Raw genomic sequence first — 24960 nt, 5'->3', positions numbered from 1 at the left:
TGTAAAAACACACCTTTCATTTCACTGAGAATGTTTATATATAAAGGCTGAGGCACTCGGAGCCAGGTGTCCAGTGACGTGTCCTGAATTAGCAGTTGTAAAAGTGGAAGTGGGCTTCCAGGGGACAGGCAGTCCAGGGCTGCTCGCTGAAACTCCACCACCTCTCGGTCTGTCCATCTCAGAGCTGAGTAAGTACTGTTAGTCCTGATCCTACATGTAACCTTTCCAAGAGTATCGTATCTTTCCGATAATGACGAAACCTCCTGAGAAGTAAAATCGTTCCAGATGTAACACAAGGTCAGGATCAGTGTACGTTTGCATCCCAGGTAGCGGAAAATCCCCACGCGATAGAGCCGCGTGGTTACGTAAACCCGTTGTGTTTGTTTGGGCATGTTTAGTTTGATTTTGTTTGTTTTCCTGACCCTTTTGGATAACCGATTTGGGTTCGCGTTTAATTCGAGCTTTGAATTTCGAATCACTTCAAGTGAATTCTTATAGTCCTTGAAGATTTTTCCACAATTGTAAAAAAAAAAAAAGTCCTCGCTGATCTCACTTCTTAAACATCTCACTTGGTTGATATTATTTGCCCTGTTGTTTGAGCAGAATTTTTACAATTTGGAAGGAAAAACAAAAAAGCGCTCTTAGAATGTAAACGAATGTCACTTGTTATTTCTGTGCCTGACATTTGGGCCATCTGCCATGGTGGGTATTTATAACAACACGTATGACACACACCGTGCTCCAAAGTCGACTCTCTTGTCAGTCTTTCGCCTTTATTGGTGGGATTCGTTACTGAAGTCTCACCCGAGCCGAAATCGACTGATAGCAGGTCGTCGGCTTCGCTGTACAGTCTGCCGAGGTCATCCCGTGTTTGTGTCTTTTATTAAAGACGTGTACACCACAGTGCTGTGACGTTCCCGAGTCTGATTAGACGGAAGACGTCGATTCGTTTTCTTTAGTACTGAGAGTCTTGCAAATAGCAAGGTGTTTGTTGTAATGTATTACTGTTTCTATAGTAACAACAGATTCACAGGGACCTGTATGATAGACGTGTACATGATTTAAATCAAACAAACGGAAGGAGTCTCCAGTGTACACAACAACTTGGGTAATAACTAGGGCTGCATACCTAAACGTAACATCAGGTACAGGTACCGGTACAGAGGTTTAGGTACAGGTCCGGACCTGTACCTGAACAATTTGACAAATTAACATGTGTTCTTCTGAACTTCTTCAATAATGACAGAAACATTAAGCCTCGGTCACAACCGGCCGTACGTGCTCCTACGGCCGGTCTACGTGCAAAAAACGCAAGAAACGCATGGAGGGCGCGCGTGTGACCGGCCGCAGAGGTTCTTTGTCATGTCAAACAAACTCTACGGGCGCTTACGTTTTTTTCAGGTTGCAAGACAAACTTACGGCAAACGCGCGTCTTTCTCCACGAACAAAAAAAACGCAGCGATTTGGGAAACGCCAAAAATCGCACGACCAAAAAATCGTACGTCCGGTTGTGACCTAGGCTTTAATAAACTGTTGACAACTTGTCAGTATCTTTATTCAAAGAAAACCGAACATAACTAGGTTTCCTACCTCACTTCTCAGTCACCCTCTCAGTCTTACACTTGGTTAACTTGGGACAAAAAGTCATAAGTTGTCTCACAGCGAGACAACTTGTGTTCTGGCCCCCTGAAAGCTTTGTTACGTGATCCCAGACCTTACTGGTCTTCCCACGTGGCATGACAAACAAATTCACTCCATGTAGTCCGTGGCCTTTAACTTACGCGGCAAAATTACACAAAGCAACAAAGGCTGCCAGTGCCAGCAAAGGAAAAATGGCTGACCTGCTTTTGAGTCTTTTTGACCAATCAGAACGCTGGATCAGCCAAGCTCTCGCAATGTCTCGTGAGGATCTCAAATCAAAGATGGCTCTGATTTCAAGTTTCAGCGTGGCATTTTACGTCTTTTCCAGTGCTAAATTTTCGTCTTTGTGGTAGGATTTACGCATCTTCAGTCACAAAATAAGCATATACTTGGTGTAAATTTATATCGGTACAGTACCGGTACTTCATGATCCAGTATTTTGGACCTGTACTGAATCGATTTTCACGGTACGCAGCCCTAGTAATAACCCCCACCAAAAGTGGGTCAGGATGTAATTCCAGTGGCGTAACTGCCACAATCCCATCAAAAGAAGAAGAAGTCGTCGTCTTTGTCACATGTACACTCAAGCACAGTGAAATTCCTCCTCTGCATTTAACCCATCTGAAGCAGTGAACACACACACACACACACCCAGAGCAGTGGGCAGCCATGCTACAGCACCCAGGGAGCAGTTGGGGTTTAGGTGCCTTGCTGAAGGGCACTTCAGCCCAACCTTCAGGCCATGGCTGCCCCATCTTAGCCTAACCACATGTCTTTGGACTGGGGGAAACCGGAGCACCCGGAGGAAACCCACACAGACACAGGGAGAACATGTAAACTCCACTCAGGGGCTCCACACAGGCCCCTTTTGGCCTCTGGGCTCAAAGCCAGAACCTTCTTGCTGTGAGGCGACAGTGCTAACCATTACACCACTATGCCACCCGAAGGTATGTCCCACAATGCCCCCGGGCAACATAGCTCGGAACACAGCGCCAAGCACAGCAGCACCGCCACACAGAGCGCTGGACAACCCCAGTGTTACAAAGAGCAACGAGCTCACTGCAGTCCATAGCGAGGAGTAGAGGCATCACCCATGGCGGACCAAGGCCTGAAGGACACTGACGCCCAAAACTGGGTCAAAACGTTCAAACAAGGAACAAACATCAGCCATAAAAACAAAGGAAAGAAAAGAAAATTTAAAAGCTCCAGTGAGAAGCGGCAGTCAAAATGTGCACAGCGTACTCTCAACTGGAAACCCAACACATCAGTGATAGCATGCTACAATAAATCGCAGTACAAATTTATGATGATGCGAACTGACAAAATGAATTGTGATTTATCAGGCTGCAGAATCTTAGTTGTGTATTTGTTGTGTACTTGCTGTAATTGTGGTGTTTAGACAGCAGAGGGAGCAATAACGTACAGCAGCGGGAATGCACGTGACTTCACTGTAGGTGGAAGAAGTAACACAGCTCTAATACTGCGAAGGCACACAAATAAACAGATCGAAAATGGGAGCGCGTGAACAAGAAATCCGAGCTCTTTTTTTTTTTTTTTACAGACGGTTGAAAGATAAAGAAAAGAGAAGCAAATGGAGGCAGTACAAATGTTCATAGAGGTCTATTAAGAAAATATCTATTTGTTATTAATTTGTTCATTTGTAATAAAATGAATATTTTAGTTAAGATGTTATATTTTACTCCAACCTTTACAAATATAGGTAAATAATTATTGTTGGTTACTAAGAAAATGAAACTTTTTTAAATTTATCGGAATGAATATTTAAGTTGATAAAGAATAGGAAAATGTTGCTTTTTTGTGGTAATATTTTATTTTATTTTTTTCAAAAATATCATGGGAAAATCGAATCGTGAATTGGGGGAATCGTTAGTTGCCTTGTAAATTTGGTTTTATTCATGAGAGAGAGCGGGAAAGATAACGAGGGAGGGGAAAAGCTGTTTATAACTAATGCTGTGTTCACATAGCCTGGCAAGCCAGACTAAATGTGAATATTTAGTCTGGCCTCGCTCGTAGACATTTCCGAAGGGTGTGGGTGGAACAACCCGCTGTCTTTCAAACTGTCTCTGTGCGTATAGGCCAACGCTCTGACCAATCAGCGCAACAGTGACTGTGACGTAGTCAGAGCGACAGAAAGCAGTGGGGGAGACCTTGAAATAAATAATTTTTCAAAATGCGTATTAATTAATAAACAGGTTCTAGATATTAAGAAGTTTGGAGATAATGACCACAAGTTTGGAGTCTGTACCACATACTTAACATACACTTATTTTTTTCAAGTGTTTTTCAAGGGTTTGCTTAAACTGTTTGAGTTTTTATTTAGTGGTGTTTGGTGAAACAATTTCCCTTAAATTTAAAATAACGGGAAAATAAGAAACAATCAAAAAGTAATGTTTCAAAGCTGTTTATTAATTCTTCGTACTGCACAAACTAGCCCCATTCTTTTGGCTACGAGCAGAGCTAGCTGGTAGATCAGACTTTTGCCATAGCCGGTCGGCAAAACAGCGAAAACGTCCTTCTTGAAAAGGAATGAGCGGAGAGCCTCTTCCTGCTCATGTTTCAACGAAAACTCCAAGTCTAATTCTTCTAAAACTGATTCCAAAGCGGAGTCAAACGCGCGCTGTTCACTAGCCGTAGCCATCTTTCCTGTTGTGCTTTCTCCAGCGTCGCGCAGCTTTGTCGTCACTCCTGCAAAAGCCCGCCCAAAGAATCCAAACAAAAACCTTGCGTTGTGATTGGCGGGCACGATTTGATGCCCGGGGTGTTTTGTTGATATGGTGCGAGGCTAGACCCACTCGTAGGCAAAAAATATTTTTGGCCGCTAGGCGGGTGGGTCTAGTTTACTAGGCTAGTGTTCACATATATACCGGTACGAAAGTGGTATAACTGTATCGATACAAAGTATACCGGTACAGTTTAGTGCATCTGTCCACACTAGCGGGAAATGTTTGCGATTTTCTTTCACGGTAGTTGAAATGTGCGTGCGCGAAATGTTTCCGTGGTTACCGAGTAACTTCCTTCCGAGAATCTGGCGGATGAAACAACGTGTGTGTGCTTTTTGTTGTCAGTGTACAGTCTGTATTTCTGGTGGTCATTTATTCAGTCGAATCGTATAAAACGCGCGAGGCAGTTGAGAAAGAAACAAAGAAAACGAATCTCCCTTTCTCCCCCCTCACTTTCTCCCTCTTCCCTTCTCTTCCCCTCCCTTTCTGTCCTTTTTCCCCTCTTCCTCCCTCCTTTTTCCCCCCTTTCTTTGCTCCATGTAGCTCCACGGTCATTTTGAGCCATTTTGACGTTTTATTTACAGCTAGAAAGCACGTGCGTATTGCCGGAAGAAGTAGGAATGGTTCATTGCGCTTGCGCATTATATTTGTATCGATACAGAGCCGCTTCATCTGTCCACACTACAGCGAAGCGCTACAGTACCGATACTGTACCGGTACGAAACCCATACATTTGTGGGTTTCGTACCGATACAGTTATACCGCTACAGTACCGGTATAGTTGCTAGTGTGGACACGTGTTGCGGTACAAAAGTAGTATCGTATCGGTACAAAATCCCTAGTGTGGACAGGGTATTACATAAGGGACTTGTTTTGCACATGTTCAACAACATTCAATATAACTATAAACTAATAAAATCATGATGAGTCGTTTGGTAATAAATTAAACAACAAAGTGTAATCACTGTGTTACGAGAATAAAACACTTTACACCATGCTGTTCTCGGACTGTAATAACTCCGTACTGCTAACAGAACATGTTTTTTTTTCCCCCATTCTTAGTGTTTGTTTGCATTTGCTATACTTTCATGACACAAGAAATGTAACCTGCTAATCCAACGCCACAAAAAAAAACAACAACATGTATGAAGATGTAACATTTGTCATCAGCCAGCCGCGGAAAATGTTTATACACGTGTAAAAATGGCACACATGCAAAGTGCAGGTCGGGCAGAGGATGTTGATAAGGTCTCGCCGTTCCCACAGGACGTTCAGGGTTGCCAAATTGTGTGCACTGTTTGTAGTTCAGACCATGCAGATTAAAACCTGGTGCAGTTCTCTGTAGAGCCGTAACTGAGCTATGACTCATGTCTGTCAGTTCAGGACATTTTTGGCTGAAAGTGATTAGCTCAATCACGAGGGGTCCTGCCTAATCTGGCAACATTGAAATACCATTTCGAATTGCGTTTTCATTTCTAATTACAGTTGATTTTGTATTATATTTACACACGTCAGATTTAATCTGCCAGAATCTGACATTTTTCTAATTTATGTCAAAATGTGGCATTTCTGTTTATAATGTTTTATTTTGCATGTGGTTTTTTGTTTCTTTTTTTGGGAGGGGGGGGTTAGATGTCTTCCTGTTTTGTCATGCTGTTTTTTTTCCCCCCTTTTTAAATTTACAAACCAGGTGGGACAAATACAAGCCGTTGTCCTGAAAGATGTAGACGGAGAAACAGGTTTATTAGGTTATATGCAAACACTTGGCAGTTGATGCTGCGCAGAAGCCGTAATGCCATGCTTTAAAAAAGGCCAGCTGCTGCAGATCTGTAGGGGATGTTATTACAATCTGGCACACGTCGAGGGCATGCCTTTGAAATCTGTTTATTGTGGTCGGGAATCACGCCGTGAGGAAATTGTAGCATGTCGGATGTGATTTTCCACTGTTACATACTAAGGAATGGAAGAATTCCCCCTCTTAAAAGCGGGACTTGTTGTTGCTGTTGTTTCATATTTTCCCCTTCGTTTATAATATTTAAGTACAATCATCTTTTCAACGTTAAATTACCACCAAAGAAACATTTTTCTATGTTCGAGGTTAAATGGCAGAGGATGTTGTTGTTATAATAACGGGAAGATTGTGAGTTCAGCTGTAGACCGTTGTATAGCTGGGCGGATGGTGAATAGGGATGGGCTTGCGTTCTTCCTCTGGAGCCATGTCTATCCTTAAAGATGGCTGAACTGCTCAAGAGAGGGGACCAGGGAACTGAAGATGTCGATTATTTAGCAGAACCCTAGTCTGGCTAACCCGACTTCAAAGCTCTGCGAGCATTGGTCTGGCAAAGATATTAAGCCCAACCGTTTCCCAAAGCGCGTGGTTGACCCGCCTCCCTGAAATGCCTCAGTTTGCTACTGGTCGAAGCCAGAAAAGGCTGTGACGAAGCTTAAACCAATCACATCACTCGTTCCTCTGACGTATGTGACGCGACGGAAACTGCTTGAGTAACAGGAAGAAGATAAATACCTCCAGGGCTGCTCTTTGCTCCGTTTTCAATGAGAACTTGCTCCATGTTTGTAATGTTTCTAGTGAATGAAGCGCTTCCGGCATAGATTCTGTAAACAATCTATGGCTTCCGGTCGCAGTTCTACTACGTCACTGCCTTGAACACGCCTCTACCCAGGGCCGTTGGAGATGCTCAAAGTTGATTGGCTCCCGATTTTTCGGGAGCTTGGAAGAGCTGGAGATAGCTTGCCTGGCCAGACTAAGTTCGCAACAGGCCCCCGTGTTGCGTCACACTTAGGATGGGCGGGCCCAGGCTAGCAGAACCCATATGTGGTTCTTCTTCAAACTGTTGCCACAAAGTCCGAAGCACACAATTGTACAGAATGTCTTTGTATCCTGTAGCATTACAATTTCCCTTCGCTGGAACTAAAGGGGTGTTCACACGGCAACTTTTACTCCGGTGTAGCGCCGGGGCTGCCCCGGTAGAGCGTTCACACGGTACAAAGTTATACCGGTGTCGCCCCTGAAAGCTGCTTAAACCGGTGCAAATCTAACCCTGCTCGGGAGGCGGTTTAAGAAATTTACTCTGGAGTAAATGCTAGTTTGCGGGGCAGCACCGATATAAAATGGGCCGTCTGAACGCTACAGGGGTAGACTCGCTACGCGTGAGGAGAGTTGATTACATACGGGCATTGCATAATTTGCGCTTCCAAAATGGCGAATATCAACAACAACAGACCTGCGTGTCTTCATCCACGTTGTTTTCCCGGCGCTTGGTGATGCCATGACAACCGGGAAAAGGGAGTACATTTTCACGCATGCGCATATTTCATTTCCGCATTATTACTATCGTATAGCACGGTCGCAAAAACTGCCGTGTGAACGCAAGTGGGGCTGCACCGGTGCTAACACGCTTCTCTCTAGTAAGCAGGTTTGTGACGTGTGAACGCTCCACAAAATTTACACCGGTGTAAGATACATCGCAACAAAATACATCGGTGCAGCATCGATGCAAATATGTGCCGTGTGAACACCCCTTAAGAGACCCGAACCTGCTCCAGCATCACTGTGATCCTGTACACAAAGCGAGCTCCATGAAGACATGGTGTGCCAACGAGGGAACAGAAGAACTTGAGTGTCCTGTACAAAACCCTGACTGAACTCAACCCCACTGAACACCTTTGGGTTGAACTGGAGCACCGACTGAACCCCAGACCTCCTCATCCAACACCAGTGCCTGATCTCACTAACGCGCTTGTAGCTGAACGTAGGCGTATCAGGCGAAAATTCAATCCAAACTGCTCTCATTGAATGCAGAACAACATACTTTCTACAGAATTAAAATATGTTTATCTGTTCTTGAGATATTACAAATCAACGATTGAAGAAACGGCTTAATTTTTCGAAAACTGCCGTAATATTCTGTATGATGATCACACGGTCCAAAATGGGCCTCATTAACCAATGAGATCAAATGTTTTTTCTTAATAACTTTTATTTTTCAGGATATTTCCATGGAAATTGGCTGCACATAGATAGTTGTACACAAGGATTGAAAAAATTATGAAAAACAAATTAGTATTTAATTTGTATTAATTATGCTAATTAGGTCAAATGTTAAATCGGTACACTTTCCTTCAAAGTTTCACCAAACGGCTTTATTTGTGCAATATAAAGCTGATCTTAACTCTCATTTATACATCACCCTGCGATGACCTGGCGACTTGTCCAGGGTGTACCCCGCCTTTCGCCCGTAGTCGGCTGGGATAGGCTCCAGCTTGCCCGCGACCCTGTAGAACAGGATAAAGCGGCTAGAGATAATGAGATGAGATGAGATTTATACATCACAAACAAGGAGAAATCAATGTTAATGATAAAATATACATCAATAAGCACTGAATGTCATTCACATCTCCCATTCTCTATCAAAATAAAAAAGTAATGAAGGATTATTTCTAACACCCTCTTTGTGCTCTCTAGGCCTTTGTATTTCCCAGTAGGGTCTACTAGTGTTTATATGAAAGAATATAAATGATTATTTCGATTAATATTCACAGCTTTCAAGGCGAACCTCGAAAAAACTGTCTGATCCACATCCAGTAAACGATTCACATTAACTGAACTGAAATTGACACTCGCGTTTCTGACTTCTGCTTTTTTAAAATCTCATTCCGACCACTAAACTCTCAATATTTTTCATCAAAGCAACTCCAGTTATATTCTAAAATAGTTATTTATTTACATGAATCAGTTTCATCTCATTATCTGTAGCCGCTTTATCCTGCTCTACAGGGTCGCAGGCAAGCTGGAGCCTATCCCAGCTGACTACGGGCGAAAGGCGGGGTACACCCTGGACAAGTCGCCAGGTCATCACAGGGCCGACACATAGACACAGACAACCATTCACACTCACATTCACACCTACGGTCAATTTAGAGTCACCAGTTAACCTAACCTGCATGTCTTTGGACTGTGGGGGAAACCGGAGCACCCGGAGGAAACCCACGCGGACACGGGGAGAACATGCAAACTCTGCACAGAAAGGCCCTCGCCGGCCACGGGGCTCGAACCCGGACCTTCTTGCTGTGAGGCGACAGCGCTAACCACTACACCACCGTGCCGCCCGCCCTGATTTGAAAAAAATAAGTAGGTAAAGCTATGAAAACTCACTTCAGAGTCTCCTGTGAATCATAACGTCAAAACTAGCTGACGGAAAATTTTGCTGAATACTTCATCAGAAACAGTGAGAGCGAGAGAACATCCCTATAAAAGTTATCTGATTGATATTCACGAGTAATCCAGTTGGAAACCGATCAGGAGAGAGACAGAGAGCCTGGCCGCTTTCCCGTGACTCAAAAAGAAAAGCACCGGCAGTTTCCCGACGTCCCGCGAGCAGAGAGTGAACTCTGTTGTACCGACTTCAACCTGCCGTTACTCCCAAAGTACTGAACAGATCTTAACCAGATACATTTCTTTGGAAAGCAGAGATTATAAGCATTTTATTGATAGACAATATTCAAGAGTGAAGCAATGACAGATTTGGAAACTTAGATGAACATCTGCATGGACCGTTTTCACAGCACGGCCAACGACTGTCTGATACACCTACAGAAAGATCCCTAATCCCCGCAGCCACGCTCCAAAATCCAAAAGTGGAAAGCCTTCCAAGAAGAGACGACAAGAGAAGCGTGGAGCTTATTATAACAGCAAAAAGGGAACAAATTTGTAATGGGATGTTCAACAAGCACGAGTGAAAATGGACAGGTGTCCACAAACTTTTGGCCATTTAGTGGTGTATCTCTTTGACCTTAATACATTGATTGGCATTGATGCATGAAGTCTTGGTTCATATCAATGTTAAGGCCAATTTATGCTGACAACGCAGTCCTCGCAGATGGCGTCGCAGATGGCGTCAGCGTAGCCCCCCCCCCCCCCCTTCGCAGACGCTCTGCGCGCACCTCCCAAAAATTGTGACCACCGCAGAAGTCTCGCAGACAGCGTCACAGACAAGAGGGCTCTGATTGGTTCATTCTACATCCGCTGTACACGCACTTCCGCTTCCCTACTTTCCCGGTTTGGTTTGCTTTCACGACCGCCATTTTTAAAAACACGAGCGAAGATGGAGCAGCACGAAGAGCGGTTGATCGAGGAAGTGAGGAAGTACGTACATCTATACGACTCCAGTTCTAGTCATTATAAGTAACCGGAGGATAAACACTCCACTAACCACACCCACCAACTACTCCTAGCGATTTCGCAACTTCGCGCCCCCTTGCGTTGTGGCGGTGAATAACATCGCGCACGCCTATTACTCCCCGCTCAACGATAAATTACAACTGTCTGCGAAAAGCTATCTGCGAAAGCCTTGTCGCAAGAGCATGCAGAGCCCCTTAGTCTCATGAGGTTTTAATGATCACACTTTTTAAAAAATCAAAGTCGCTCGTGGTTCCTCTCTCCACCACCCAGACTGGATCCTGAACAATTATAAGTGGAAACGTGTCACTGTTTAGTCAAGCAGCGCCAATATTTCTCATTCATTTCTTTCTTTGTCAACAAGTAAAGGAAGGTCAGTGATTCCAAATTAGGAGGGCAACTTCCTCCTCGAGAGCAAGCAAAGCCTCGGCCAAGACGCCCAGTGGAAAGGCACAAAGTTCAGCAGAACAAAGATGTGCAGTCCACTTCCCTGTTTGTCACAGGCCTTATAGTGGGGCTGTAGAATAGCTAAGGAATAAAACACTTTACATGCTGATGTCATAAAATAATTCACGATAGGGTGTTGATACCTTATCACAACAAAGCGGATAATTTTAGATCTCATACAAAAGGGTTTTATTGCTCTTGTACTTTCCTGATTCTATCTCAGTTTTTCGTACGTAATGTTAGTTGTAGCTACCACCTGTATCCAGCTACAACCAGGCTGAAGGCTTATCCCAGACCCATGAAGGCAGGAAGGGTATCTCTTCAACTTTTTGTTCTGCTCAAAGACTCTTCTGGAGGTTGAAGATGTTTTGTTGTAAACCCAATAATTGTAACTATAATTATTCCAACACAAAATCACTGGCACAACAGGTCCAAACAGTTCTAGGGACTTATTGAGAGGAACTACCGCCTGGGGATCAACCCCGAGAACTACATACCTTCATACCTTCAAGGGCTTTTTCTGCTTGCATTCACACCACCAGTAGGAACGCTGAAGTGATGTAAGTCGCTTTGGTAGCGTGACGTTAGCAGGAAATGCAAGTGAAGATTTTTATATTTTGCTCAGACACGTCAAAATCGTGCCGTATTTCCTGTCGTATATACCGTACACTCAGTAAAGCCTGGACTTCTCTGTCTGTCCATTTGTCCATGGTTTTTGTTTTTCAATTTTTTGTAAAAATGGTGGTTGCTGGCGTTGCACTGGCTAATATCAGCCAATCACTGTACACTTATGTCATTCATGGTTCCTCTTGTCCTGGGAGAGTACCTACCCTCAAGTACGAGCTAAAAAGTCTCTCAAAACAGTATTCTAAGAAATACGATGGTTCTTAGTTCCTGTAGTGTGGCCATACGCAAGGGGGAACTTCCTCCAACAGTTCTAAGAGCTATGAAAATATTCCTCCGGTCCAAAAGCGCCTAACGCTAAGGTCACACATAGCCAGTTGATCCGTGGGAACCATGGCTGGGGCCTACCGTGGCCATTCCAACAGATTTTGGAGGTGATCCGTCACATGAATTTGGGCGGCGTAAGTATGCAAATGAGGCCACAGTAGCTGCGACGGAAGCACAGCCGGCAACGACAGATGCCATTATGGTTGCTGACGGTAACGACAGCTGGGCAGCAGTCGCCTCCGCATTTGAGGCCGGTTGGATGATGGCAACAACGTATAGCGACGTATGGCAATGACGGCAGTGTGTACGGTTTTCATGGCTGCAGCACGGCATAGCCACGGCAAGACAAAATAAGCCACGCCCCTCAGGCAAACTTTTCACTTGCTGCAGAATGTTGTTCTATGAACTTTTGAGCTTGATGGTTGCGACGGAATGCTACGGTAACCCCCGGTAGTCCATGTAAGCCTCAGATATGCCTCAAGGATGCCTTCACGGTTGCGACGGATGAATCGAATTCATCTATGGCAATTTTCAGCACAACCAAACTTTCCATGGATGGAAGCCACGCCCTTCCAGTTGTCAGGGTAGCTCTCCGGCTCTCACATATTCCAATGGAAAGGTCCGGAAAGTGTGCCGGCAGACCCCAAGGTCCAAACTTGTCTACTGGCATCTACCATGAAGCGATTCTGGCTATGTGAGACCGAGGCATAATGCTGCATTCAACTTGCCTTGAAAGTGGGAATCGCACTATTTTCAGCCATGATGATTTGACATCACTTGCCCAACTCCGTGTTGAAGAGACCATCCCGAGTTCCCACATAGGAGTTTTGGAAACGTTTTCTTTGGTTTTGCTGAGTCAAACGTCTGAAAATGACAAGGCTTTTAGTTGGAGTCTCCACCTTTTGTATATGCGACCAGCTCCACCTTCACATTTAGCTGTACATTGCTCTACACTGACTCCACCAGAAGAATTAAGCCGTCCGTTTAATCTACATGAGATCACGACCATTTGCATTCACATTGACTCGTGGAAGGCTATTACTCGGAGTTTATATATAACTTATTATCGAGGTAGCGGACAGTGATATTTACAGTGTATATAGCATGACGACCTTCCTTTCCTGGGTAATCTGTAAATCTGAGAGGTTTATGATTGTATCGTTGGTCATCATCTTGCATTAACAGCAACGCCATGCATCACAGAGTGAGTTTTCATTCATATACATGTAGCGCGAGAGAGGAGGTGTTCTGGAAAACAACAGGAAATAGAAGCGCAAGAAGCTCAGCTTCATGGAAAGCACTGGATCACGGGTGCGTTGGGGTTCATGCGAAGATCTGCCTTAGTGACTTGTTATTTTTGTCTTGGGGTGCTAAGGTTTGACCTCATGAAACACAAAACCATTTTTATTGGAAATGCTGGTGTATTTATAACCCATCAAAGTGTCAGTGTAGGGATCCAGTGACTGTATTTCACCTGATCCTTCCACTGGATATGAAAAATAAATATAGATTTTATTTTCTCTGGAGACTTTTACCGCTTGTTTATATTCATTCCATTTGACCTGTGACTAGTGTTATTATTAAGTACAGGGGTTATGACATGTGACATTGGTCGATGCCTACATGATTAAACTAAAATAATAAAGAGAACTGAAACACAGGTGACTTCCCACGCACATTTTAGTCCAACGGCATCTTCACGCATCGCCAATTATGTAATTTTGTCTGACGAATAAGTGCGGACCCGAAGAGTTGCGAACAGCTGCACATTTTTCATCATGAACCACTGCGAATCAAAATTTATTTTTTTGTAGTTTTTTTACCACTTTTCTCATATAAATTAATAGCTAGCATGTAACGATATATTGTGTGATGATAGATCGTGATATAAATTTATTATGATTCAAGTTGATGAAAAAAATGAATCACGGAATCTTAGTTTGTCCTCGCTGTAATTGTCTTGTTTAGACAGCAGAGGGGGCAATAATGTACAATAGCGGGAATAGGCATGACTTCACCCTATGTGGACGTAACACAGCTCTAATGCAGTGAAAAGACGCAAAAATGAGCGGATCTAAAATGGGAAAGAGATGCTGTGTGATTGACGACGAATAGATTTCACAAGAAATCAGAGCTCTCTTTTTACAGACTGCTGAAAGATAAAGAAAAGAGAAGCAGATGGAGGACGTACAAATGTTCATAAAAGTTTATTAGGGAAAGACCTGTTTGTTATATAAAAGGAATATTTGAGTTAATAGGCTCATCTCTAGCCGCTTTATCCTGTTCTGCAGGGTCGCAGGCAAGCTGGAGCCTATCCCAGCTGACTACGGGCGAAAGGCGGGGTACACCCTGGACAAGTCGCCAGGTCATCACAGGGCTGACACATAGACACAGACAACCATTCACACTCACATTCACACCTACGGTCAATTTAGAGCAGTGGTCACCAACCTTTTTATGCCCGAGATCCCTAACCTCTGCCTAGATGGCAAGTAAGATCTACCCCTTGAAGCGTTGACAGAAAAAGAAATCCAGACTAGACTGTTTCAAGTTGAGGCTTTTTATTTGGCCTAATTTTAACTGAATAAGATTTAAGACCCTGGTCCAACTTTTTAATTTCTTGTGAGAGCTGACGAAATGACTTAATTTCAGTACAACATACAATGGAAATTAACTATACACAAAAAATATATAGGCCTACATCTGTAGTGAGCAGAATGAATGAACCACCAATGACTCAGATTGTTATTAATATCAACTAATAATATTGTAATGAGAAAGCTGAACTGTTAACATCAGTTGAGGACTCCCTAAAGTGAATGACGCATGAAATGGAATGACGAATGACAGGTAGTAAATTTGAAAAATAAATGGTCCCTTGTCATTCAGATTCTTACAAATGGAATAATGATTGAAATCTTTAGTTTTAGACCTCCCTAGGATAAGATGAGTGGGTGCTTGGTGGGATATCAGCTTTTACAAATGGAATGACAGGGTTTCTATATGTATTGACTTACTTTGAGCTAATGTTGTCAGTGATATCACCTTTTACAAATGGAATGATAAGGTTTCTAGGTGGAATGACATACTTTGAGGCAATGTTATCAGTGATATCAAATTAACAAATGGAATGACATTGTTTCTAGGGTTAGGGTATAGGTGATATCACTGATAACATTGCCTCAAAGTATGTCATTCCACCTAAAAACACTGTCATTCCATTTGTAAAAGGGGATATCACTGATAACATTAGCTTAAAGTATGTCATTCCACCTGGAAACGCTGTCATTCCATTTGTAAAAGGTGATATCACTGATAACATAACCTAAAAGTATGTCATTCCACTTGGAAACAATGTCATTCCATTTCATGAGCTGAAAGCATGTCATTCCACCTACATTTCAATCGTTATTCCATTTATAAGAATCTGAATGACAAGGGACCATTTATTGTTCAAATCACGAGCTGTCATTCGTCATTCCATTTCATGCGTCATTCACTTTAGGGAGTCCCCATCAGTTGCACTGTCTTGTTTGTATTGTAACACTAAATTAATTAATTTCACAGCAACATAAAATGGAAATTGTCAACTGAAATTACAACACACCAGTGATGATACATCACAAATTGTAACTTAAGTGACAAAATGACAACTTCAATTCAACATGAACTGATTTTCTTTAACCATACATACACAATAAAGACAAATATGAACTTGCAGTTATACTACTATCAATGACTGCTGTCATGCTACAGAGGTTACAGTTCATCACGCAACTCAAGTCAATGTGATGGCTGTGACCGAACACGGTCAGTGAGTGCCTTATAGTTAGGTTCATATCACGTATCATATTACAGCAGGAGCAAGCAGTAGGAACATCCATGACCTTACGCTTAAAGCTCGACAAAGGAAAAACTTGACAGCGAGCTAATTAGCATGTTAGCGGCTACAGTCGGTACTCGGCACGTTAAAAGTGGGTCAACGTTGTAACGACATAACGTTACTGTACAAGCAATGCTTATTTAACGGTAACAAATTTAAGCCCTATATGTTGAAATTCCTCTCTTATTCGCTCGTTAATTTATCACACAGTCTTACCTCAGTCAACTTCTTCCCTCCTTCTGTGAAAATTCAACATCTCAGATGCGGACACAAGTGGGCGGGGGATGCGTTTGATTAAGTCTCCTGATTGGCTGGTGATAGATTGGTGGGCGGGGGATGCGTTTGATTAAGTCTCCTGATTGGCTGGTGATAGATTGGTGGGCGGGGGATGCGTTTGATTAAGTCTCCTGATTGGCTGGTGATAGATTGGTGTCATTATAGCGCGTCGGAGCGGTTCATGCCAGGCTCGAGTCCGATCCACCACTCCGCGGAAACACTTCAAGAGCTACAGTAACACTGACAGCCAGGTTATATCCTCACGGTTTTATAGGCAATATCATGCTTCCTTTTGTAAAGGGGCGGCAGAAATTAAACCGGGGCGGGAATCACAGAAAGGGGGGTGGCCCGCACCTCTAAAACCCCTCGTGGAGAACCCTGTACTGTATTGCGAGGCTATCACCATGGTGACGACACTCAGAGACGTAAGACGTAAGCAGCAGGAGTTAAAAAAAAAAAGAACCCTGCGACACAGAGGGGGAAAGCTGTAGTGGGCCTATCGGAAGACATGTAATATAAACGCCAATCAGATATACTGCAGTGTATTTCTGTATAATCTTCCAATTTCTTTCCTCATCCCCCAAGATCGACTGGGAAAGCCTCCGAGATCGACCAGTCGATCGCAATCGACGGGTTGGTGACCTCTGATTTAGAGTCACCAGTTAACCTAACCTGCATGTCTTTGGACTGTGGGGGAAACCGGAGCACCCGGAGGAAACCCACGCGGACACGGGGAGAACATGCAAACTCCGCACAGAAAGGCCCTCGCCGGCCACGGGGCTCGAACCCCGACCTTCTTGCTGTGAGGCGACAGTGCTAACCACTACACCACCGTGCCGCCTAGTTAATAGGCTATTATATTTAATTCTATCCACATTCACTGGATATGAGCAATCGTGCACTCTGATTGGCTACTCTACTACTAGGATATCAACCCTTATACCGTGAGTAGAGGAAAAACAAAATGGCGGATTTTAAACAAAAAAACCCCAAAATTTCTCAAAATCCAATGAATGTGAAGAGAATAAAAGAGTTATTCCACTTAATCTCGCCGTACACGGCTTATAGCCATCAGCTCATGTACGATTCAACGTCGTGGATTTGGTGTTAATTACTCCAACGTTTACACATGTGGATAAATTATTATTGTTGGTTATTAAGAAACTGAAACAAAAGTGTTTTTTTTAAATGAATAAGTTGATGAAGAAGGGCGGCACGGTGGTGTAGTGGTTAGCGCCGTCGCCTCACAGCAAGAAGGTCCTGGGTTTGAGCCCCGGGGCCGGCGAGGGCCTTTCTGTGCAGAGTTTGCATGTTGTCCGCGTGGGTTTCCTCCGGGTGCTCCGGTTTCCCCCACAGTCCAAAGACATGCAGGTTAGGTTAACTGGTGACTCTAAATTGACCGTAGGTGTGAATGTGAGTGTGAATGGTTGTCTGTGTTTATGTGTCAGCCCTGTGATGACCTGGCGACTTGTCCAGGGTGTACCCCGCCTTTCGCCCGTAGTCAGCTGGGATAGGCTCCAGCTTGCCTGCGACCCTGTAGAACAGGATAAAGCGGCTACAGATAATGAGATGAGATGAGAAATTGATGAAGAATAGGAAAATAAATGCATGTTTTTTGGTGATAAAATTAATCAAATCATGAACCCAATATCGTAAATCGATTTGAATCATGAATTGGGTGGATCGTTACATGCCTTTTAATAGCACTGTCGTAATACAGACTTCTGAAGAACAGCCATTTCTCAACATCGAAGATGTAAATAAATTCAGTTAAATGAATAAAATTGTGAAATAATGCACATTTCACAAAAAAAAATCCTCTTCTTTAAAAACACAAAGGGTATTGTTTTACTGTGATGAATAATGTGTTACAAAACATAGTTGTAAATAGCGTGTTACTGAGAAAAGGAATAAAATGTGATGGCAACAATAACTCAGGATAACATTTCTGTAGAATCATAAAGATCCTCAGGATCAGCTCAAATATTTGAATTTGAATTTTTGGTCTCCACGATTCAGAGACCAGGAGACTCCCAGACTAAACAAGTTGTCTTTGCCTGGCGAGATTTTATTCGTGTGTTTGGAAACACACCAAACCAGTGCTCCTCTGGTTTGATAGTTTGTCTTGGCGCATGCTATCGAATGGGCTTAGCGCACAATTTGTTTTATTGTCTTTGTGTGTGGGCCTTGCTGGAAGGGGGAACTCATTGCTGGGGGAATTTTTTTTCACGTCGGCACCAAGGAGAAGAGACGGTGTTTTTTTTGTTTTTTTTGTTTTTTTGCAGCAGTGAGGGAGTTTCCACAATACCAAACTGACTCGATGCCACCTACATCATTACAAGGAACTTGGCGTTTCCCAAATCATACATTTCACACATCTGGCTTTTTTACCCACATGTGCAAACATCAAATTTCTCTGCATTTGTACAACTATGTATCAGAAAAACTTGGGACGGTGTGGATAATGCAAAGAAAGCAGTGATTCCTAAATTGACTTTGCCTTGTATGTCTTTGCAGACAGAATGAACCCAAGATATTTCATGGTTTGTTGGTCGACTTCATTTCATATGTTAATATACACTCACCGGCCACTTTATTAGGTACACCTGTCCAACTGCTCGTTAACACTTAATTTCTAATCAGCCAATCACATGGCGGCAACTCAGTGCATTTAGGCATGTAGACATGGTCAAGACAATCTCCTGCAGTTCAAACCGAGCATCAGTATGGGGAAGAAAGGTGATTTGAGTGACTTTGAACGTGGCATGGTTGTTGGTGCCAGAAGGGCTGGTCTGAGTATTTCAGAAACTGCTGATCTACTGGGATTTTCACGCACAACCATCTCTAGGGTTTACAGAGAATGGTCCGAAAAAGAAAAAATATCCAGTGAGCGGCAGTTCTGTGGGCGGAAATGCCTTGTTGATGCCAGAGGTCAGAGGAGAATGGCCAGACTGGTTCGAGCTGATAGAAAGGCAACAGTGACTCAAATAACCACCCGTTACAACCAAGGTAGGCAGAAGAGCATCTCTGAACGCACAGTACGTCGAACTTTGAGGCAGATGGGCTACAGCAGCAGAAGACCACGCCGGGTGCCACTCCTTTCAGCTAAGAACAGGAAACTGAGGCTACAATTTGCACAAGCTCATCGAAATTGGACAATAGAAGATTGGAAAAACGTTGCCTGGTCTGATGAGTCTCGATTTCTGCTGCGACATTCGAATGGTAGGGTCAGAATTTGGCGTCAACAACATGAAAGCATGGATCCATCCTGCCTTGTATCAACGGTTCAGGCTGGTGGTGGTGGTGTAATGGTGTGGGGAATATTTTCTTGGCACTCTTTGGGCCCCTTGGTACCAATTGAGCATCGTTGCAACGCCACAGCCTACCTGAGTATTGTTGCTGACCATGTCCATCCCTTTATGACCACAATGTACCCAACTTCTGATGGCTACTTTCAGCAGGATAATGCGCCATGTCATAAAGCTGGAATCATCTCAGACTGGTTTCTTGAACATGACAATGAGTTCACTGTACTCAAATGGCCTCCACAGTCACCAGATCTCAATCCAATAGAGCATCTTTGGGATGTGGTGGAACGGGAGATTCGCATCATGGATGTGCAGCCGACAAATCTGCGCCAACTGTGTGATGCCATCATGTCAATATGGACCAAACTCTCTGAGGAATGCTTCCAGCACCTTGTTGAATCTATGCCATGAAGAATTGAGGCAGTTCTGAAGGCAAAAGGGGGTCCAACCCATTACTAGCATGGTGTACCTAATAAAGTGGCCGGTGAGTGTACATCCATTCCTGCGTTTCAGGCCTGTAACACGTTCCAAAAAAAGGTTGGGACGGGGACAATTTAGGGCTAGTAATGAGGTAAAACAATTAAATATTGTGATTTGAAACAGGTGACTGTAATCATGATTTGGTACAAAATCAGTATCCAGGAAAGGCCTAGTCTTTGAGGAGCAAAGATGGGCTGAGGATCTCCAGTTTGTCAACAAATGTGTGAGAAAATTATTGAGGTATTTAAAAAGAATATTCCTCAGAGAAATATCGGAAGGGATTTGGATATTTAACCCTCTACGGTGCATGATATCATTAGAAGATTCAAGGTATCTGGAGGAATTTCAGTGCATAAAGGGCAAGGGCACAAGCCAAAGCTGAACACCCGTGATCTCCGATCCCTCAGACAGCACTGCATCAAGAACCGTCATTCATCTATAGCTGATATAATCACATGGGCTCGGGATTACTCTGGCAAGCCTTTATCAAGCACTATAATATGGAGTTACATCCACAAATGCCAGTTAAAACGTTACTGTGTAAAAAGGAAGCTTTAGCTTAACTGTGTCCAGAAGCACCATTGACTTCTCTGGGCTCGGAGGCATCTGGGATGGACCATCACACAGTGAATACGTGTACGGTGGTGAGACGAATCAGTATTCCAAGACTTGTTTGGAGGAAATGGACACAGTGCGCTTTGGACCAAAGCAATAAGTCCACCTTCTCCGTTACAGATATCGTACTGCATTTGCACTACTGCTATTTTGTACATTGATTTTAGAGTGTATTTTTACCTATATTATCTATATTTATATGTATATTGTTTTTCTTAAATTTTTATTTTTTTAAACCTTTATCTGTTTTTACAAGTAAGGTGAGAGAGAAACGGCATTTCGATTCTCCTATATGTCCTGGATGTATATCGTGAATTGACAATAAAAAATCTTTGAATCTTGAATCGGGCGGCACGGTGGTGTAGTGGTTAGCGCTGTCACCTCACAGCAAGAAGGTCCGGGTTCGAGCCCCGTGGCCGGCGAGGGCCTTTCTGTGTGGAGTTTGCATGGTGTCCCCGTGTCCACGTGGGTTTCCTCCGGGTGCTCCGGTTTCCCCCACAGTCCAAAGACATGCAGGTTAGGTTAACTGGTGACTCTAAATTGACCGTAGGTGTGAATGTGAGTGTGAATGGTTGTCTGTGTCTATGTGTCAGCCCTGTGATGACCTGGCGACTTGTCCAGGGTGTACCCCGCCTTTCGCCCGTAGTCAGCTAGGATAGGCCCCAGCTTGCCTGCGACCCTGTAGAACAGGATAAATCGGCTAGAGATAATGAGATGAGATGAGATGAATCTTGAATCAAAAGCCAGGGTGTGTCATGGTATGGGGTTGTGTCGGTGCCCTTGGCAAAGGTAACTTGCACTTCTGTGATGGAGCATTAATGCAGAAAAGTACATTGAGGTTTTGGAGCAACATATGCTGCCTTCAAGACGACATCTCTTCCAGGGAGATTTCAAGAAGACAATGCAAAACCACATTCTGCTGACATTACAAAGGCGTGGCTGTGGAAGAAGAGGGTGTGTCCCTTCTGTCCCCAATAGAGAATTTGTGGGAAATTTTTATCTCATCTCATTATCTCTTGCCGCTTTATCCTGTTCTACAGGGTCGCAGGCAAGCTGGAGCCTATCCCAGCTGACTACGGGCGAAAGGCGGGGTACACCCTGGACAAGTCGCCAGGTCATCACAGGGCTGACACATATGGCCCTTTTCCACTACCCTTTTTCAGCTCACTTCAGCCCGACACGGCTCGCGTTTCGACTACCTTAGAGCAGCATGACTCAGCTCGCTTCAGCCCTACCCAGCCCCCAAAACTCGCACGGTTTTGGAGTAGGGCTGAAGCGAGCCAAACCGAGCCGAGTGGGGCTAGGGGCGTGAGGAGACACTCCCTTGTGCACTGATTGGTGAGGAGGAGTGTCCTCACACGCCCACAAACGCCCCGCGAGCACGCTGGGATCTGTAAACACCGTAAACCCGGAAGGAGAAGAATTACGAATTACGAGAATTTCTGAAGCCTTATGCGCCTCGCCTCATCTATACGCTCTTGCCAGTATCTGTTGGCGTTGTCGGTGACAACAAGCCACAGCACCAAGACCAGCAACACTAACGACTCCATGTCCTCCATGTTTATTGTTTACTATCCGGGTCGTGAGACTACCGCTTAAAAGCTCACTGATGTCACTGTTTGCGCCGCCTAACGACATCACGTGACGTCCACCCACTTTCGCTAACTCCACCCAACGTGTCCACCCACTTCCAGCCAGCACGGTTCAGCGTGGTTGTAGTCGAAATGCAACTCCAACAGCCCCGCTCAGCTCGACTCAGCACGGCTCAGCACGGCACGGCTCAGCCCAACTCAGTCGCGTTTGTAGTGGAAAAGCGGCAATAGACACAGACAACCATTCACACTCACATTCACACCTACGGTCAATTTAGAGTCACCAGTTAACCTAACCTGCATGTCTTTGGACTGTGGGGGAAACCGGAGCACCCGGAGGAAACCCACGCGGACACGGGGAGAACATGCAAACTTTCCGCGCAGAAAGGCCCTCGCCGGCCACGGGGCTCGAACCCGGACCTTCTTGCTGTGAGGCGACAGCGCTAACCACTACACCACCGTGGGAAATATTTGAGATGAAAAATATGCTGACGATGATCCCATACCGTTGCACACCTTCAGACCTGTTTGCAGGAAGAATGGGACAAAATAACACCTGAAACGCTTCAACACTTGGTGTCTTCAGTCTATAAACATCTTTTAAGTGTTGTGAGAAGGAACAGCAATGTTATAAAGTGGTAAATGCTTTACCGTCCCAATTTTTTTCGAAAGCTTTCGCAAGAATCAAAATGAAATGTGCTTATTTTTGAAAAAAAAAAATTGTATTGTTTTGAGTGCAATCCAGCTCAAAAATTATTTACGAATCATTGTTTTCAGTTTTAATTTTGATTTCAGCTTCGACATACCGTCCCAACTTTTCCTGATTTGGGATGGTAAGAGTATGCTCCAGCACTTTGTGAAGCATGCAGACATCCATTATGATGTCTCCAAATGAATATGAGGCTATTATTAACACCAGATTTCCATGACACAGCCCAGCTCGGGTGTCTTGTCGAGAACAGTCCAAATTAACATGCGCTGTTGCTTTTCTCTTCGCAGCTAATAACCACTTGAGCATGAAGAAGAGAAGCGAGGAGATGATGTAATGGCACTGTGGCTCAGGAGAAAAGCCGTCTTTTGTGTCGTCCGTGCAATGGTGTGAAAAAAGCCGCCCTCCTCTTTCCCTTCCCCGGCAAACCCCCAAAAAACACAGCCGAGTCTGCTGGAAGTAGGCCGAAGTGATCTTACTGCTTGGCAAACACACACCCCATTACCACATCCATACTCTCTCAGACATGCACACATACGCATAGTGCACAGAGCAGACGGGGGGGGGGGTTCTGGTTTGGTGTTTTTTTTTTTTTAAGTTCATAAAGAAAACCCGCTCTCCATCCATCTGATTTTTTTAAACTCCTCTTTTCCTTGCTTTCACTTTTTCACTCTCGCTTTATTTTTTCAAACTCGCCAGCCAAACGCTAAAAGGGTGACATCATCGGCTGCCACTACAATGGGGTCGTTCTTCTGCTGAAGGCCCTCGCGGGCTACGTCATCGCACCACAGGAAGAGAGGAGGTAACACTCGGACACATGGATAAAGAGGTCATGGATATGGTAGAGCATGCTGGGACAAGAGCTCTGGCCTCAGTGAGACTAATCGGGCCTGAAGGCCTCGTGGCCCTGCTGGAGGGTGGACTGGACCGAGTGCTTCTGATCGACAGCAGGCCCTTCGTGGATTATAACACCTCCCACATCCTCGAGGCAGTCAACGTCAACTGCTCCAAGCTGATGAAGAGGAGGCTGCAGCAGGACAAGGTGCAGATCGCTGAGCTTCTGCAGCATTCGGCCAAGAAGAAGGTGAGTACAGAGATGTAAATCTTCCAAAATATGCAAAAAATTTTCTGTAACATGCCTGACAGTTTTCTCAGAGGTTAGTCATGGGCATGGGGTCAGTCAGGGATGATGAACGGCTCTGCCACAGGTTTTGAACGGAGAACAATAAGCACCTTGTTTCAGTGTTGTCATCGAGTCACTAAACCTCGAGTCCCCAGTGTTCGAGTCCGAGTCAAGTCATTAAAGAAAATTTTGAAGTCAAGTCCAAGACTCCATCCGCACCATTTGACGGTGGCTGTTTCAGCGCCATTAACATTAGTTTGTATGAACAGGTGAATGCGCTTCTGTTTGTCAGGGAGTGTGAAGTATTCAATCAGAGATGGTTGGGAGCCGGATGTAAGTGCAGAAGGTGTGTTTGATCCAGAACGGCAGGCAAAATCGTAAAACGGTGAAACAGTCAACAGGTCGAGCGAGGCACAAACAGGCTACCGTAGACTCGGCAGGATCAAAGACGAGAAACAGGAAATCAGGGATCAGGAACCCAAACAAGGAAATAATGTATCAGCAATGCAACTCAATACTTCGCAAAGTAAGTGTGTTTTCACAGTTTTTATACAGGTGCGCCGATTGCGCCTTAATCCTGTGCAGGTGCGAGCCGTTTACGGTATGGCGCGCGTGCAAGACTCTGCTTATGCTCGTGCCAAGGTGCGCAGGTGTGACACTCTTGCATGTAATTAGTACAAAATTTACGTAGATATTACGGAAGCCGAGAGAGGCCCTTCATATAATCCTTTTTTTATTCACCTTGTTATCCCGAGATAATGACATAATTAATTCAGGATCTCGAGAAAACAATACAACTAATTCGAGATCTCGAGAAAACAAAACAATTATTCCATGATCTCGAGTAAACAGCTGAGAAATGGTTCATTCAGGTGCGCCAAGAGACTTGTGATATGCTGACTTTGGGGCTATTTCTCATTCTGTATAGACGCAACTTTGGTCATTAGAATGTCTGGAATAATCGATCACCTAATAAGGCAATATTTTGATCAGGGGTT

General features: G+C 44.2%; 1 protein-coding gene across 1 annotated transcript in view; it reads left to right on the top strand.

Annotated features, from left to right (window-relative positions):
• The first annotated feature begins 101 nt into the window (after window positions 1-101).
• The window catches only part of dusp16 (dual specificity phosphatase 16), a 65365-nt gene continuing 40506 nt past the window's right edge, over window positions 102-24960 (top strand). Inside the window, exons 1-2 of the mRNA XM_060902858.1 lie at window positions 102-188; window positions 23130-23923. Coding sequence (XP_060758841.1) covers window positions 23657-23923 — 267 coding nt within the window. The 5' untranslated portion in view covers window positions 102-188; window positions 23130-23656. The remainder of the gene's footprint in view (window positions 189-23129; window positions 23924-24960) is intronic.

The sequence above is a fragment of the Neoarius graeffei genome, chromosome 21 (genome assembly GCF_027579695.1).
Source record: "Neoarius graeffei isolate fNeoGra1 chromosome 21, fNeoGra1.pri, whole genome shotgun sequence".
Taxonomy (NCBI): Eukaryota; Metazoa; Chordata; class Actinopteri; order Siluriformes; family Ariidae; genus Neoarius; species Neoarius graeffei.
The sequence above is the reverse complement of the archived record's forward strand: the minus strand, read 5'-3'. Positions and strand labels throughout refer to the sequence as shown.